Source organism: Eucalyptus grandis, chromosome 1 (genome assembly GCF_016545825.1).
Source record: "Eucalyptus grandis isolate ANBG69807.140 chromosome 1, ASM1654582v1, whole genome shotgun sequence".
In the NCBI taxonomy this organism is placed as follows: domain Eukaryota; kingdom Viridiplantae; phylum Streptophyta; class Magnoliopsida; order Myrtales; family Myrtaceae; genus Eucalyptus; species Eucalyptus grandis.
Window position 1 is genome coordinate 35,336,913 of NC_052612.1, and position 14,966 is coordinate 35,351,878.

The window sequence follows — 14,966 nt, forward strand, 5'->3', positions numbered from 1 at the left end:
TGCTCAAGAGGTGGCGATAAGCTCATTTAGGGTTCTGAATAGCAATCTCTTCTTCTAGAGCCAAAAAGGTTAGTCCCAATTCGATCTTTTTCTTCTGGGGTTTCTATAGGGTTCTGAACAGCAATCTGTTGTAGTTCAAAAGTGGCATCAGTGAATGATTTTCATTATATTTAGATGCTTTTGTTCCTGAAGTTTGTTTGTTTTTTTTTTTTTGGTTTTCATGTCTGCACAACTTGTCAATTAAACATTTTCTCTCCAAATGTTGACCCATAAGTTCAAGTTGACATCTTTTAAAGCTATTTTCTCTTGACTACTCACTGATATTTATTTAAAACCAACCTTTAATAGTAAATTTCTTCATCATATTTCGTTAGTGTGTGGTGCTACAGCCACATGATCAATATATATGCTGTGTATTCACGTTCCTTGATGTTTGGTGTCGGTTTTACTTGCTGTTTGGTGATTGAAAGTTATCTTAAATGGTGAACTAAGTATGAAGTCCACACCACATGTCTCACCTGCATTTGTTTATATTGCATTTATTAGTAGATGGCAAGTTCATCAAGGAAAAGGCATTTTGGAGCCCTGAAGATGTTGAAACATTTTGTAAGTTATGCGTTGAACAAATTGACAATGACAATCGTCCTGCAAACAACAAAATAGATGGATGGACGGTTATAATTAAGAAGTTTGAGGACCTAAAGGGCAAAAAGTATGATAAAGGTCAAATGAAGAGTAAGTGGGATAATCTTAAGGAAGATTGGAAAAGATTGAGGACATTGATCCTTAAGGAAACTGGATTAGGATGGGATCCAAAAAAGAATACCATTGATGCAAGTGATGAATGGTGGGAGAGGAAAATTCAGGTTTTTTCCATTCTTTTTTTTTTTTTTTTTTTTTTTTTTTTTAAATTCATCTTTTTACTATAAAACTCATGAAAATGTTTATTACAACAGGAAAATCTTAAGGTTAGACATTTTAGAATGAAAGGCATACATCCAGATCTTCAAGTTTTATTGGATAGAATGTTTGGAGATACTGTTGCCACTGGGAGCATCACATGGAATCCTACACAAGGCTTACATATTGATGAGAATGTTGTCGCCGCACAATTTGACATCGGTGGTTCAGCAGGAGCAGGATTTACTGATGATAATATAGAGGATGATGTGGGTGAAAAGAGCAGTGAACAACATCGAAGTGATAAAAGAACGTCGCAGAGTTCGGTGAGACAATCTCAAGGAAAGAAACAAAAGAAAAGTACGGCTGATAAGTTAGCAACGCAAATGGAGAAGATTTGTTCAGCTATTGAAAGTAGAAGTTATGCCAAAGAGGTTGATCCTTACAAGGAACTCATGGAGACGTTGAAAGCTATACCTGAGATAAAGCAAAATCAAGAGTTATGTTTTTTTGCACTAGATTATTTTTCAGAAAAAAAAATAATAGGCAAATCTTTATGAACTTAGATGATGATCAAGAAAAAGTCACGTGGCTCAAGTATAAGTTCGCACAACGTAGGGCTCACTAGGATATTTGTTATTTATATTTTTCACGTGTAATGTTATTGTAATGTAATATATATTTGCACTACTTATTTGTATTAGTTGGTGAGACATATTTATGCTACGTTATCAGATTTGTTTTTAATTGGTGTTTTTTTATCGAATGGAGTTTGCATATATATGATAAGTGTTTTTTTGTTGATGAATGATTTAAATAATTCATTATATATCTTATTCTAATTCTATTTTGTTACTTTAATCAGTTATGGATGGCTCTTCTGAAAGAGAAAACCATGAAAAAGAGGAAGAAGAATATTGGCAACTTTGTGTAGCTGTACATACTTGCGGTCTTAGTGTTTATCAGGCAATATATGGTCAAAAAATACCGTGCATGACCTCATCATATACATGAAATGCATGGTTGAGAGAGTTGATGCATATAGATGCTAATCCAAAAAAGTTTTATCGAATGTTTAGAATGGATAGAATTGTGTTTAAGAATTTAATAAATGATTTAGTGACACGATATGGTTTGAAAGGAACTAGAAATATTGATATTGCAAAAATGTTATGATTATTTCTTCATATTTTAGGATATAATATAGGTAATAGGTTAGCACAAGAGCGTTTTCAGCATTCTGGGGAAACCATATACAGGCTATTTAGCTTAGTTTTGGATAAAATATGTGAAATGGGAGCAGATTTGATCAAACCATCTGATCGACAATTAAAGAAAGTTCCAAAGAAAATCAGGAATAATACAAGATTTTTTCCACAATTTAAAGTAAGTTATGATTATACAATAGAAAATATGAATTAAATATAAATAAAATAATATTCTTCTTCTTGTTTTAGGATTGTATTTGAGCTATAGATGGTACTCATATTCCAGCGGTGGTACCTACGAGTGAGCAGCTTCGTTTTATTGGTTGAAAAGGAACACCGACGCAAAATGTGATGGCCATGTGTAATTTTAACATGGAATTTACTTACGTGTAGGCCGGTTGGGAGGAAACAGCTCATGACACTTGTATCTTTTATGAAGCCATCATGAGACATGATTTACAATTTCCTCATCCTCCAAAAGGTTAGTTAATTAATAGTTTTTATGCATTAATATATGTATGTGTTATATGTTGATTAAATTTACAATTTTTTTTTTTGTGTAGGTAAATATTATTTGATCGATGCTGGATATCCAAATCCCACAGGTTATTTGGGGCCATATAAAGAAGTTAGATATCATTTACCTGAGTTTCAACGAGGTCCTCAACCGACATGATATAAAGAAGTGTTCAATTGAGCGAGCTTTTGGCGTATTGAAAAAGAAGTTGAAAATTTTAAAGGGTATGCCAAGTTATCCATATACAAAGCAAGTGAAAATTGTGATAGCAACGATGGCTTTGCACAATTATATACGAAGAAATGCCCTGAATGATACACATTTTGCTAGAGTAGATTTGGATCACAATTTATATACAATGGATCCTGATAATGTAAATGGGGAGGGTAATGCTTCAAATGATGATGTAGCATCTGATATGGCACGTTTACGTGATCAAATAACTATGAATTTATGAAGTAATTAAGGATATTTGTAATTTTTAAGGATAATGAACTTATTTCCTCAAAGCATATGTTATCATGTTTTTATTGTAATGAAAGTATTTTTATTTTAATTGAGAAAGAGAGCACGTAAATTTTTTCCATTTGATGTTTTTAGTAAAAAAATGAGTTTTAATTTTAATAAAATTGTTTACACAACATCTTTAAAATTGTTATCAAATATAAATTAAAAATGTTACAAACATTATTTTCTTAATTTTAAACAAATAAAAATAAAAACATTTAGATTAATCACCAAATGGGCTTTGCAAATGTGTTTTCTACCAAACATCATTTATCTCAAAGTTACTTTTCAAAGCAGAATTTACCAAACAGTCTTTACATTCCCTCCAAAGCCCTTTAGGCTAAACTGCTTTATATTTTCCCAATGGACTTTCCAAATGCCGAACCAAACGCACCCTAAGAAGGTGGAAATTTGAACCTCTCATCTCCCCATTCCATGTTGAAAGGGTGGCCACTGGGGCGAATCCCAATGGTTTCATTTTTATTTATTTAAAATATTGAAAATTTTATAATTTTATTTCTTTTTGTTTCTTTGTTTTTTCTTTCCTTTTCCTTTTCTTCTTTTCTCTCTTCTTTTTTTTTTTTTTTTTAATCCTTTCTCCTTCTTCCTCCTTTTCCACCGGCCCATGCCTAAGCGACGACCTGTAGCCCAACGACCACCTATGATGCAAGCCGACAAGCTTGAGTTTGCCTATGGCCGTCACTGGGTGTCACTAAGGATTAGTGACCAATGAATGGAGAAGGAAAAAGGTAAAAGAAAGAGCAAAATAAAATAAAATATAAATAATTTTTAAAAATAGAGTTTTTTAGCCTAAAATAAAATCATGAGATCGAAATTATCTTCCGAATGAGAACCAAATATCAAAAAAAAAAAAATCCGACCACACATCAACAAAAAAGAAAAAGAGAAAAACTAACAATTTTCCCAAACAAATAAAATTTTCAATCATATATTTATATACCATTGAGTTTTCCCTCGACAAGGCACCCTAATCCAAATCATATCTTCGATGTTAACACCAAAATGTGATTTGGCTGTCGACATTTGCGGTTGCAGAGCATCGACCTCAGCGGCCACCTCCTGACAAAATCACAAGCCGTGTAGCTCGAACTCACAGTTCTTGGACACGGCAGGATCCACACGGTCCCAAAAGCCCAAGTCTCTGTGAAGAGGAGTGGGGGGACACTTCGGTGGCTTCCCATCCACACAGAACCCAAAAGCCATGGATTATCCAATCACCAATCTCTCCTCTTCATTCCTTCCCTCCTCCCGCTAACCCAATCTTTTTCCCCCCCACATTAATCCTTTACCAGCAGAAGAGAAGAATCCAAGAAGCCATGCTTATAAACCTCTCGGCATGCCCGCCATCATCATCTTCCTCCTACTCCTTCACCAGATTGGTCGGCCCCAAGTCCCTCCTCTCCGAATGCCCCCTGAAGCCCAGAACCCACTTCTCAAAATCTCTTCTTGCTCCCTCCCCTCTCTGCTCTCTCTCCTGGGCGCAACCTAATTCCGACGGCAAGAACAGGGTGTCCTTCGGGAAGGGCGGGTCTCCGCGCGGGAAGAGGCTCGATTCGAGGGCGTTCGCCGCTCCCGGGTTCGATTTGGGCAACTTCGAGTCGGTCCTGGAGGCTGCTGGAGTCCTCACCGCCATTATCGTGGTACACGAGAGCGGTCATTTCTTGGCTGCTTATCTTCAGGGCATTCATGTAAGTAAGTTCGCTATCGGGTTCGGCCCGGTTTTAGCTAAGTTTAACGCGAACAATGTAGAGTACTCTGTTAGAGCTTTCCCTTTAGGTGGATTCGTAGGATTTCCGGACAATGATCCTGACTCTGAAATTCCGGTAGATGATGTGAATTTGCTCAAGAATAGGCCGATATGGGACAGGGTGCTAGTTGTTTCAGCCGGGGTGATCGCCAATATAGTTTTTGCGTATGTTATAATCTTTGTTCAAGTGTTGTCTGTTGGATTGCCTGTGCAAGAGGCTTTCCCCGGGGTGCTCGTGCCTGAGGTCCGGGCATTTTCAGCAGCCTCTCGAGATGGGTTGCTTCCTGGTGATGTGATTCTTGCTGTTAATGGAAATAAATTATCAAGACAAGGGCCAACTGCAGTTTCCGAGCTAGTAGATGTAATTAAGAAAAGTCCGAGGAGGAATGTGTTCCTTAAGGTTGAGAGAGGGAAGGAGGATTTTGACATTGGCGTGACCCCAGATGAAAACTTCGATGGGACTGGTAAAATTGGAGTGCAATTATCGCCGAATGTTAGAATATTGAAGGCCATACCGAAAGATATTTTCGAAGCCTTTAACTTTACTGGCAAGGAATTTTGGGGTCTGTCATCCAATGTGCTCGACAGCTTAAGACAGACTTTTATGAACTTCTCGCAAACTGCTGGCAAAGTTTCTGGTCCTGTAGCTATCATTGCTGTAGGGGCAGAAGTTGCTAGATCGAATATCGATGGACTTTACCAATTTGCGGCTGTGTTAAATATAAATCTGGCAGTCATAAATCTACTTCCATTGCCTGCATTGGATGGAGGCACGTTGGCCTTAATTCTCGTGGAGGCGGCAAGGGGTGGAAGGAAGCTTCCTCTGGAAGTGGAACAGCGTATCATGTCCTCAGGAATCGTGTTTGTCATATTCATCGGGCTATTTCTCATTGTTCGGGATACACTCAACCTTGACTTCATCAAAGACATGTTGTGACTGCCAACTGGACCCTTTTGCTGGAAAAAAATTCCACATGTATCTTAGCACATCGTTGACCTTCTGTTGATCATGATATCAGGAGGAACGGGAAACATGATGTGAGTGGACGTATCTGGCTCTTTTCTCTCAGGAAGTAAAAGGAAAGATGGTATTTGGCTTCTTCCTTTTCGAAGTTTGTACATCTGCCGCTGTTCTTGGTCATAGACCTGGAAGGCGTAATTCTTGTGGAATTATATTTAAAATACTTGCATGGGTTGCATACCCAACATCCTGTCTATTCCTTGATAGATTCATGTTATCTATACCTCATTCTAATGGTCCTGTCTAATTTGGCTCTTTTGAGACTTCTATTTGCGTAAGGTGATTGTTAACTATTGATCTTTTGATTTTATCTTGAAGTTTTGCATCGTAAATTTCTCATTTAAGTGGTTTTGAGAATTCGTAGAAAAAGACTTTTTTGGCTGATGTAGAATCACATAGAATATGCAACCATTAAATGCTCATTACAATATTAGGTCCCTAGTACTTGTAGTGGGGGCTTTTGCTACTCCAATCCTCCTCCATTCAATTCGTCTGTTTTGTTATTTTGAAAGTGCATTCCCTTTATAGCAGAGCTTTTGTTGATGCAAAATATAGTTTGTGTAAATAGGTTAGAATGCTTCAATTACAGCTTCTCTAAGGTCACAATGGGATATCTGGGTGATGCAATGTTGATCATGTACATTATTTCACATTTTTCGTGCCAATTTTGGAATGTATTCTGTAAACTGTTGTTGCTCTGCAGCCAATCAGCAGCCTTTCCTATTTTAGGCCTGTAGTCAGACTTAAAATTCCCTCATCAGGGCAAAATGCAGGACAGCATAGAGGGGTAGATTGGCCTGATTTTATGATCTTTAGTCTGTTGTGGTTGCTTCTGTTTAAAACCAGATGGTTACTTCTGTTTAAAACCAGAGTACGTTTACAGAAAACAGTTGAACCGCTTTGCACAGGAAAGTGACCTAAAAGAGGGGATTAATCGGAGCTGATGCCCTTCGTATGTACTTTCTATCTGTATGAAGACCTGATAAGCGCTCTTGAAGATCCCTGAGGGAGGTCTATAGGAACAAAAAAAAAAAAATTCTACATATGGCGGTTGCAATGTTTCTCCATCATCGTGTGACCTTTAACATCAGTAGCAGAACAAAAACTAAGGTGTATCGGATTCATATGAGCTCAGTACACCAAACCTTCGATTTTCATAGATTTCACGTGGGGTTTTCATGATCCGACGGGAAGTTAACTGACAATAGTTCGTTCTAGACTGTGGACGGTTATGTATTCGGAATCTTCTCTGAGTCAATGCTGTTGCAATGCGTGAGAATTCATCCCACTTTTGGGTGGTGAGTGAGCATTTGAGCCGCTTCAGAGCAATGACCTTTGAGCAAAATTTTGGTCAGAAAAGCGGGGGTAGGATGGGCGTTTATCAAGCTATTTACCGTTAGTTTCGAGCCTGCTCTAATCACTAATGGTGGATGTAATCCGTACTGCTAAGGGAAATGTGCGAAAATTCGTGCGGATAAGGGTGGAAAACAGAGAGAATCAAGCATATTCAATGTAGTGAGCAAAGTGGAGAGAATTGGAAGCCCACGCCTTGGAATTGTCCTCTAAATTGTTCGGAGCAAATGTATTCTACTCTCATTTCGCATAACAATATAAGCTGTAATCTAGCTGTGACAATGTAATTCACATTTTTAGTGCGCATAAATTTTCATGCGCTGTAAAAATACACACACACACACACACATATTTAACTTTCTCGTTAATATTTAGTGAAGTATTTCATGAGAACCCTTTAAAACCTAAAAAGTTTAGGGATTTCATTCATAGAAATTTTGCAACGAAATTGAGAACAAATAGTGTATTTCTTCTTTCGAAGTACACATTTAGAGTTTGTACGGACATATCATTTAGAAATATATCAAGCGCAGAAAATTCAAAAATTAGTCAAACGAAATTCAAGAATAGTAAAGGCGGTGTATTTGACCAAACCAATAAAGAAAATAGCAATAAAGGAAGGGGCAAATGACCCAAATCCATCGAGATATCGTATGCGAATTGCCTTTTATACCGTAAATCACGAACCCCATATTCTCAACGAAAAACAGTAAGTACAGTCAGAATCATAGTCTATTGACCAAGGTAATTATTTCATGTGCAAGAACAAATAGAGATCAATAAGAAGCGATGAATGGTAAAAGCGCAAACAGAAATTAATAAGAAAAGCAACGTCGAAACACTCAAAAATATACAGCAGTGCAATATACAAAATACACGCTAAAAGTGCGAATCGAGTGCTGGAACGGTGATACTGCAAAAGGTCTCTTATGCAGGATTATCTGTATTGTTAAGAAGCAGGAACAAAATCGTGGTTTTCCTAGCTCCTTAAGCGCGGAAATTAATTGAAGACACTAGACATGATGGAGAAGTTTTCGGGGGAGATTTATCTCGAGATTTCTTTCGCAAAAACAATTGCTGAGAGTACGCAGAATCATGCTCCAGAAAAGGCATGAAAACGCATCAAGTAAAAAATTAAAATTCGATGAATCTGTTCGACATAGGGATGGTTGGCGGTTTTACCATCGATCGCATGCACGGATAGGCACTCGTGCGGATCTCTATGCCTTCGAGGGAAACAGAGGAGTGCCAACTGCATATATTCACAAATAGAAATCCTGTTATGTTCAAGCGATTATCATCACTTTCCTAACCAGAAGGCTGAGATACGGAGGAAATGTACGGAGCATACGGCCGATCTGCGTGCGCGCAGAAATCGGGCTGCAAGGAGAGGGTGACAACGCGAGGGAGCGAAGCGCCCCCTCGCCCACGTAAGCTTGCGAGGCCGAGCGAAATGGAAGCTCGCGCCTCTAAACACTTCCTCAGTTTCCTCCACCCTCAAACCCTAGGCCCCAGCAAATAAGCATGACGCCAAAAAAGAAGCACCCGATCTGTCTGTCTGCCTGTCTCCCTCTCCCTCCCTCTCTCTCTCTCTCTCTCTGTGTCGAATTTTCCCAGTTAACCTTGGAGAGGAGAGATGAGATCCTCGTCCTGATTAGCAAAAACCCAGTTCGTGCCTAGGAGGTTTTTCCTTTTATGATTTTTCTTTTTGTCCTTGTTTCCTTCCGAAACCAGGAACATTTTGTAGGAACGCAGCCTTCTTCGTTTTGCCGTGTCTTTTCTTGTTTTTCTTTACATACGTAAACAAAAAAAACCAAAAAACATCTCCTTGCGTTGGACAGAAGCACGTCGGATGGTGATCAACACGAACTTCGATGGGGCGGAGAAAACCGGTTTGGAGGCACAGGGAGAGGGTGACGACCGCACGAGCGGTGGCGGCAGCGGCGGCAATGGAGGGCAAGGACAAGGGGCGTTGAAGAAGGGGCCGTGGTCAGCCGGGGAGGACGCGGTGCTGATCGAATACGTGAAGGCGCACGGCGAGGGTAACTGGAATGCCATCAGGAGGAAGACCGGGTTGATGCGGTGTGGGAAGAGCTGCAGGCTGAGATGGGCAAACCACCTGAGGCCGAACCTCAAGAAAGGCGCTTTCTCGCCCGAGGAAGAGGCCAAGATCATCCAGCTTCATGCCCGCCTCGGCAACAGGTGGGCTCGCATGGCCGCTCAGGTAACGATCATGCCTCTTTCATTATCGTAGCAAGAAATACATTTGTTTTGTTTGAACGTTATCATCTTTCTAATTTGCGCTTTGAGTATTTGGTTGTGCGGTGTTGTCGCAAGGAGAGGATCCTGGGGTTGATTTCTTCTGTCATTCCTGCGAATGGATTCATTTGCGTTTCGATCGTGCCCTAATCTTTCAATAGGCCTCTCTCTCTCTCTCTCTCTCTCTCTCTCTCGATCTCGACCTGGAAGCCTCTTTCCGTCTTTCTCCGACCAACCCTCTTCTCATAGAAATTGATCTGCATGATTTTAGGCCAATACTGACGCAAGGGAAAGTCGCATGAACGTCATATTAACTTCGATAAAAGCAAATAAATGAATACACATAAGGTTTAAGCTGTGATTGACTTCATCTTGGGCGAACTTTTAGCACTTTCTCCTGTCTATGATCGTTTATTCTCTCTCTTGAGATCCAGTTGCCTGGAAGGACGGACAATGAGATCAAGAACTTCTGGAACACGAGAATGAAGAGGCGCCAGAGAGCAAATGAACCTCTCTATCCTCAGCAAGTTCAACCGGAAGCCACCGTCGCCTACGATATGAATCTCCAGCCACAGCCCGTCCCTACTTCCTCTCTCCACTCTCTACTTGCCCCACCACCACAACAACAACCGACTCTCTCTGCTAATGTTTATCACTCAGTTGATCCTCTCTCATACCCCAAACCCTATCACCACCCAGAGAACATCATGAACGGCATCTTGCCCGCGCCCTCAGTCGTCCCTCCTCATTCTTTATCATCGCTGCCGCCATTCCTATTCGACTTGGGGGCTTCCGATCTGAACCTCGTCCTGGACACATTCAATAGTGGAGTTGCTTCAGTTGAGCGCAAGCCCATCATCACCGACAGGCAGAGAGAGACCAGCATGGCGGCAGCAGCAACCCCGGGGATGACGGCCTCGAGCAACTCTTCCGTGATGGGTGGCAATTACATGATGGGAGCTTCTGCTGGCGGTGCCGCCTCCAGTTGCTGCGCGAACAATTTTGAGGCTACGCCAACATCGGCAGTGCCGTCATTGACGGTACCCAAAAACAGTGTTTTACTGGGCGCGCTCTTTGAGGAAGCTAGAGCTGCGTCGTCGCAGAAAGTGAAGGGAAGTATGGTGGGTGGAGCGAATGTGGGAAGAGCTGAGAGAGGAAGCCATCAGGGCATGCAGGACAACCAGCGTTGGGAGAATATTTGCTCCGCTCCGGCATCATCTCTCAGTGGTAAGTGACTTGAGCATATTTAATACTTCTTCCTGTTCCTTTATTTCTTTATCTCTGCATTTGCTGGTTTAGAATGAATATCTGGAGGTAGTTCGAGCATCCATTTGGAGTCTTTTTGTTAGTTGATCCATACATTTCAAGAAAATTTCGGAGCCATCTACCCTCTTGTGTAACTTCTGTGAGGACCTCAGGATAGATCATAACATTCTAGTTAATAGAATAGTAAAGTTGGCAATTCTAATTTCAAAAGAACATTCACATACGATACGTCCTTAAGAGCCTGCAAAATCAGAGTGTTTTTAAGGTTGCGGATGACATGACAGTAACTTAACCATTAAATTCTGCACCTAGATTTATAGAGCTTTCTCTTTACTGGAACTTTTGACCATTTTGTGATCAGATGACAATCCATGTAGATTTATATGTTATTACATCAACCAACGATTTTAACAATAGCAGTTAAAAAGTGACGCAATTTACGTTCCAACACAACATTAGCCCATAGTTTTGGCTATTGTTATAGAACGCCCCAATATTAATTTCGTTGCCGACACTTTGATTTTACCTAATCGCTTAGGAAGTATTTTACATCAGCTTACCAGGATGCCAACACTATTTTAAGCTAAGACACCTTGTGAAATCTAACTTCATGTCTGAATCGAAACTAATAGTATACTACAGTAATCTCATCGGTGTTTTACACAGGAATGATAAGACCTTTGGAAGAGGTAGACGACGATCTCTCAAGTCTTCTCATGAACTTCCCCTCATCTGCAATCTCGGAGCCTGACTGGTTCCGGGGCGCCTACTTAACCCCGCAGTCATCTGGCCCGAACAACGGTGGTATCCTGATTGACGGCCCCAGAGGCCCGCTGCCATTGCCCTCTCAAGTTTCGACTGTGCCGGCCACTGAACTGGAATTGAACTTGTGCACGCCATGTTGGAACAACATGCCCGGCATCTGTTGACAGCCAAGGTGGACTCGAAAAGCAATCAAATCTAAAACTACTATAGTATTCTAGTGCTCCATGAAGGGCCAGATGGGGAGTTGACATGTGACTCAAGCGATGGCTGCCACCTCACTTCCTGTCGCTTTTTTTATTTTTTCCCCTTATTAATATCTAAGAAACAACTTATCATCAATAAAAATATATTTATCTATATATTATGTGGGTACAACTTCACCTCACGTGATTTTACCTTTTCTATTTCTTATTCCGCTTTGAATTTAAAAAAGAATTCTTTATCCACGATGAAGTTATATTGGTTATAATAAAATAAAAACAATATCTAGATATCATCAAAATGGTCACCATGCATGGAAATGTTCAAAACAACACAAGATATATTATCCGTTTTCCTTTTTCCTTTTATCATTTAATATGAGATATTGAATTAAAATCAATAATAAAAAAACTTAGTTAATCAAATAACTTAATGTACATGATATGTAACATGATAATCTCTTATCCTATAATCTGAGGTATATAGACATACTTTTTTTCCACATCGATATCACCTCATTCGAACATAACTTGTTAAGATAAGACTAGAAAGACTATCGGATAATCTTGAATATATACATAGAAAATATACTTCAACTCAGTCCAACTATAACTTCATAAATAATAGGACATATATCATATTCTACAAATCTTCTCTAATTTATTTCAAAAATGATATCTTTTACTATATTTACATTATCTCATACTAAATGTGTTTTAATTCATTTGATATTAAATTCATTTACTTTCCTTTTTATTTTATCGATTTCTAAAATGATTTTGGTTCAGTTTAACTAAATCATGAGATATAAAATGTATAATGTACTACAATCTAAAAATCTCCCGAGCATACTCGGCAGCAACTCCTTGGAAAAAAAAAAAAAAAAAAAAAAAAACCTTGCAAAGAGGATTTTCTATTTTTAGGGCTATGTAGAAGTCTAGAAGATCTCTCGTTTGGAATGATATTATGGAAAGAATAGCCAGCTAAAAGGGGATAATTATTCAAATGTCCTAAACCTATTGTACAGCAGTGAATTCAACCATGAACATTTTAATTATATCAATTTAATCATAAACCTTTAGACAATTTGTCAATTTATTCTCAAACTTGTCATTGGTGCCGATTAGTCTAAACATTTTGAAGATTTGCTAATTTAGCCATAAACATTTTGACAACTAACCAATTTAGTCATTTTAGCTAGTTTTGGCCAAATTTGCTGAGGTGGATATCGACTAGCTATTGGCTATCCTCCTATATGCCATGGCCAATGCTAAGATGGATAATCTTTTCATTTTTTAAATTTTTTCTTTCTCTTTTTTTTTTCCTTTTCTTTTTCCTTTGACCTACGGTCGGTGCTCGGCGTGGGCTAACAATCGATCACAAAACACAAGTGATGGCTTGACCCTCGCGGCCTGGGTGAATGCCAAGCAGCCAAGCAGGCTAGATCTGACAAGAAGTCGATACTCATGACCTAGGCAAGGGAGACCCTCAACTAGAGTTCTCGCTCACGCCACGAGAGTCAAGCCCTTGCTAGGGCCACCATTGTCCATGGTAGGTGAGGCCACAACGCCCTCATTGACTCTTGCTTGTGGCTAGTCGCCAATTATGGCCGAGTACTAGCCACACGCCAAAGGGGAAGAAAAGGAAAAAAGAGAGAAAGGATTGTAAAAAAACAAAAAAAAACAAAATGTAGAATTTGTGCATGTCAACGTTGGCCAAAACATGTTGGATAGTTGATGTCCACATTAGTGATTTTCTGTCAAATTTGGCTAGAAAAACTATACTAGCAACTTTTCAAAATGTTTAGGTTTAAATTAGCAAATCTTCAAAAGATTTAAGACTAAATAAGCAAAATTGAAAAGTTTGGAACTAAATTGACAAGTTGTTAAAAGATTTAAGACTAAAATGGCACAATTGAAAGATTTAGAACTGAATTGACTATCGTACAATAAAGGTAAGGCTTTTGGACAATTTTCCAATTTTATGTGGCTTGATAGGCAAGATTATACTTGTAGTTTGTTTTATATCCGTTGATTAGGTTTAATTCTATTTTAGCATGTAAAGCAAACGTTTGAAAGACATTTATTGTTTTGAATGTCATGATATTTGTATTAAGGGGTAGTTTAGATTTTGTGAAATTAAAGGTGTTCTCATGGTCTCTAGTACCGAGCTATGGAAGTTTTGTCCCAATTAATGTTACAAGGCTTTGAAACTTCCACTCTAAAATATAGACTTAGCATCTCTCTAGAATTTAACATAACGTGCAGTCTCTATTATATGATATGTCGCTAGTTAATTAGGCCTTCTCAAGTGACCACCATTCTCACATAGTCATGACTCGTTGACTCGTGAGGAGGTAGGAAGTTTAGAACTCCCCTCCTCCGAATAGAGAGGGTTTATGGGATTTCCCCAGGTGAGCACACTAAGCTCCTTTTTGAAGAGTTCTTAAGTTTAGGAGTGCCTTTTGTCGACCAAAAAAGAAAAATTAGCTAATTCATCGGACAACTAGATCATATAAAAAAGCAACCAATACGCAAATTTGATTGCCTAGAGTGGCTAATGTCAAATTGTGATTTTCTTGTCGAAAATATTCAGCTATATATTGACATAATTATAGGGTATAATGCAATTGCTAGGAAATGAAAAATTGGAGCCTTGGGTTATCAAATATACATAGTCGGTGCGGTTGTCTGATGGGTTAGGATTTGGAAATATTGGAATTTGTGATGAGCTTAATTATACTTTAAATTTTTTAAAATTTTCACTAGCATGATTACAATGAAAATCATTGTAGATTATGACTTAGGTTCAACTGTCAAAGAAATGAATCATGATTTGTCGCAATTGATGTCGACTTATTTCACATGTCGCAATTGATGTCGTCTTATTTCACATGGTTAATTAGAAGATTTATTCAAATGGTAATACATACATACATACATACATACATACATTGGAGAGAACAGGCACATGATTATGTAGAAGTAGGGCATGACCAAATCATCAATACTATCAATCCACCAATCACCTACTACCGATGATGTTTTGGGATGAAATTTAAAAGGAGGAGTTGAATTTTGATTTTCTTTTCAACTTTTAGGATCCTAAGGTTCTACATTTGAGTGTGCTAGACCCTGCCCTTGCTAGAAATTATACTAATAAGTCAAAAGTAGTTTACTATTATTGAAAACAAGAAAGAAA

At 38.8% G+C, this 14,966-nt stretch overlaps 3 protein-coding genes across 3 annotated transcripts; all 3 read left to right on the plus strand.

The window, feature by feature from the left end:
* The first annotated feature begins 509 nt into the window (after window positions 1–509).
* On the plus strand, window positions 510–1,834 carry LOC104454844 (L10-interacting MYB domain-containing protein-like). Its single transcript, XM_010069732.2, has 3 exons — window positions 510–866; window positions 957–1,226; window positions 1,766–1,834. Exons 1-3 carry the CDS (start codon window positions 510–512, stop codon window positions 1,832–1,834), a joined length of 696 nt encoding a protein of 231 aa, XP_010068034.2.
* Window positions 1,835–4,271: 2,437 nt separating this feature from the next.
* On the plus strand, window positions 4,272–6,231 carry LOC104435335 (membrane metalloprotease ARASP, chloroplastic). The gene has a single exon (XM_010048110.3). It carries the CDS (start codon window positions 4,470–4,472, stop codon window positions 5,835–5,837), a length of 1,368 nt encoding a protein of 455 aa, XP_010046412.1. The 5' UTR covers window positions 4,272–4,469; the 3' UTR covers window positions 5,838–6,231.
* A 2,895-nt stretch (window positions 6,232–9,126) lies between these two features.
* Window positions 9,127–11,728, plus strand: LOC104454855 (transcription factor MYB101). Its single transcript, XM_010069741.2, has 3 exons — window positions 9,127–9,498; window positions 9,968–10,760; window positions 11,466–11,728. Exons 1-3 carry the CDS (start codon window positions 9,127–9,129, stop codon window positions 11,726–11,728), a joined length of 1,428 nt encoding a protein of 475 aa, XP_010068043.2.
* Window positions 11,729–14,966: the final 3,238 nt, after the last annotated feature.

What these genes read in the sequence shown, in the direction of transcription:
- LOC104454844 (XM_010069732.2), top strand. Translation starts at nt 510, where the DNA reads ATGTCTCACCTGCATTTGTTTATATTGCATTTATTAGTAGATGGCAAG. An exon ending in GGTGGGAGAGGAAAATTCAG is followed by an intron (nt 867 to 956) that starts GTTTTTTCCATT and finishes TTATTACAACAG; the next exon opens with GAAAATCTTAAGGTTAGACA. An exon ending in AAAGAACGTCGCAGAGTTCG is followed by an intron (nt 1,227 to 1,765) that starts GTGAGACAATCT and finishes TACTTTAATCAG; the next exon opens with TTATGGATGGCTCTTCTGAA.
- LOC104435335 (XM_010048110.3), top strand. Translation starts at nt 4,470, where the DNA reads ATGCTTATAAACCTCTCGGCATGCCCGCCATCATCATCTTCCTCCTAC.
- LOC104454855 (XM_010069741.2), top strand. Translation starts at nt 9,127, where the DNA reads ATGGTGATCAACACGAACTTCGATGGGGCGGAGAAAACCGGTTTGGAG. An exon ending in GGGCTCGCATGGCCGCTCAG is followed by an intron (nt 9,499 to 9,967) that starts GTAACGATCATG and finishes CTTGAGATCCAG; the next exon opens with TTGCCTGGAAGGACGGACAA. An exon ending in TCCGGCATCATCTCTCAGTG is followed by an intron (nt 10,761 to 11,465) that starts GTAAGTGACTTG and finishes TGTTTTACACAG; the next exon opens with GAATGATAAGACCTTTGGAA.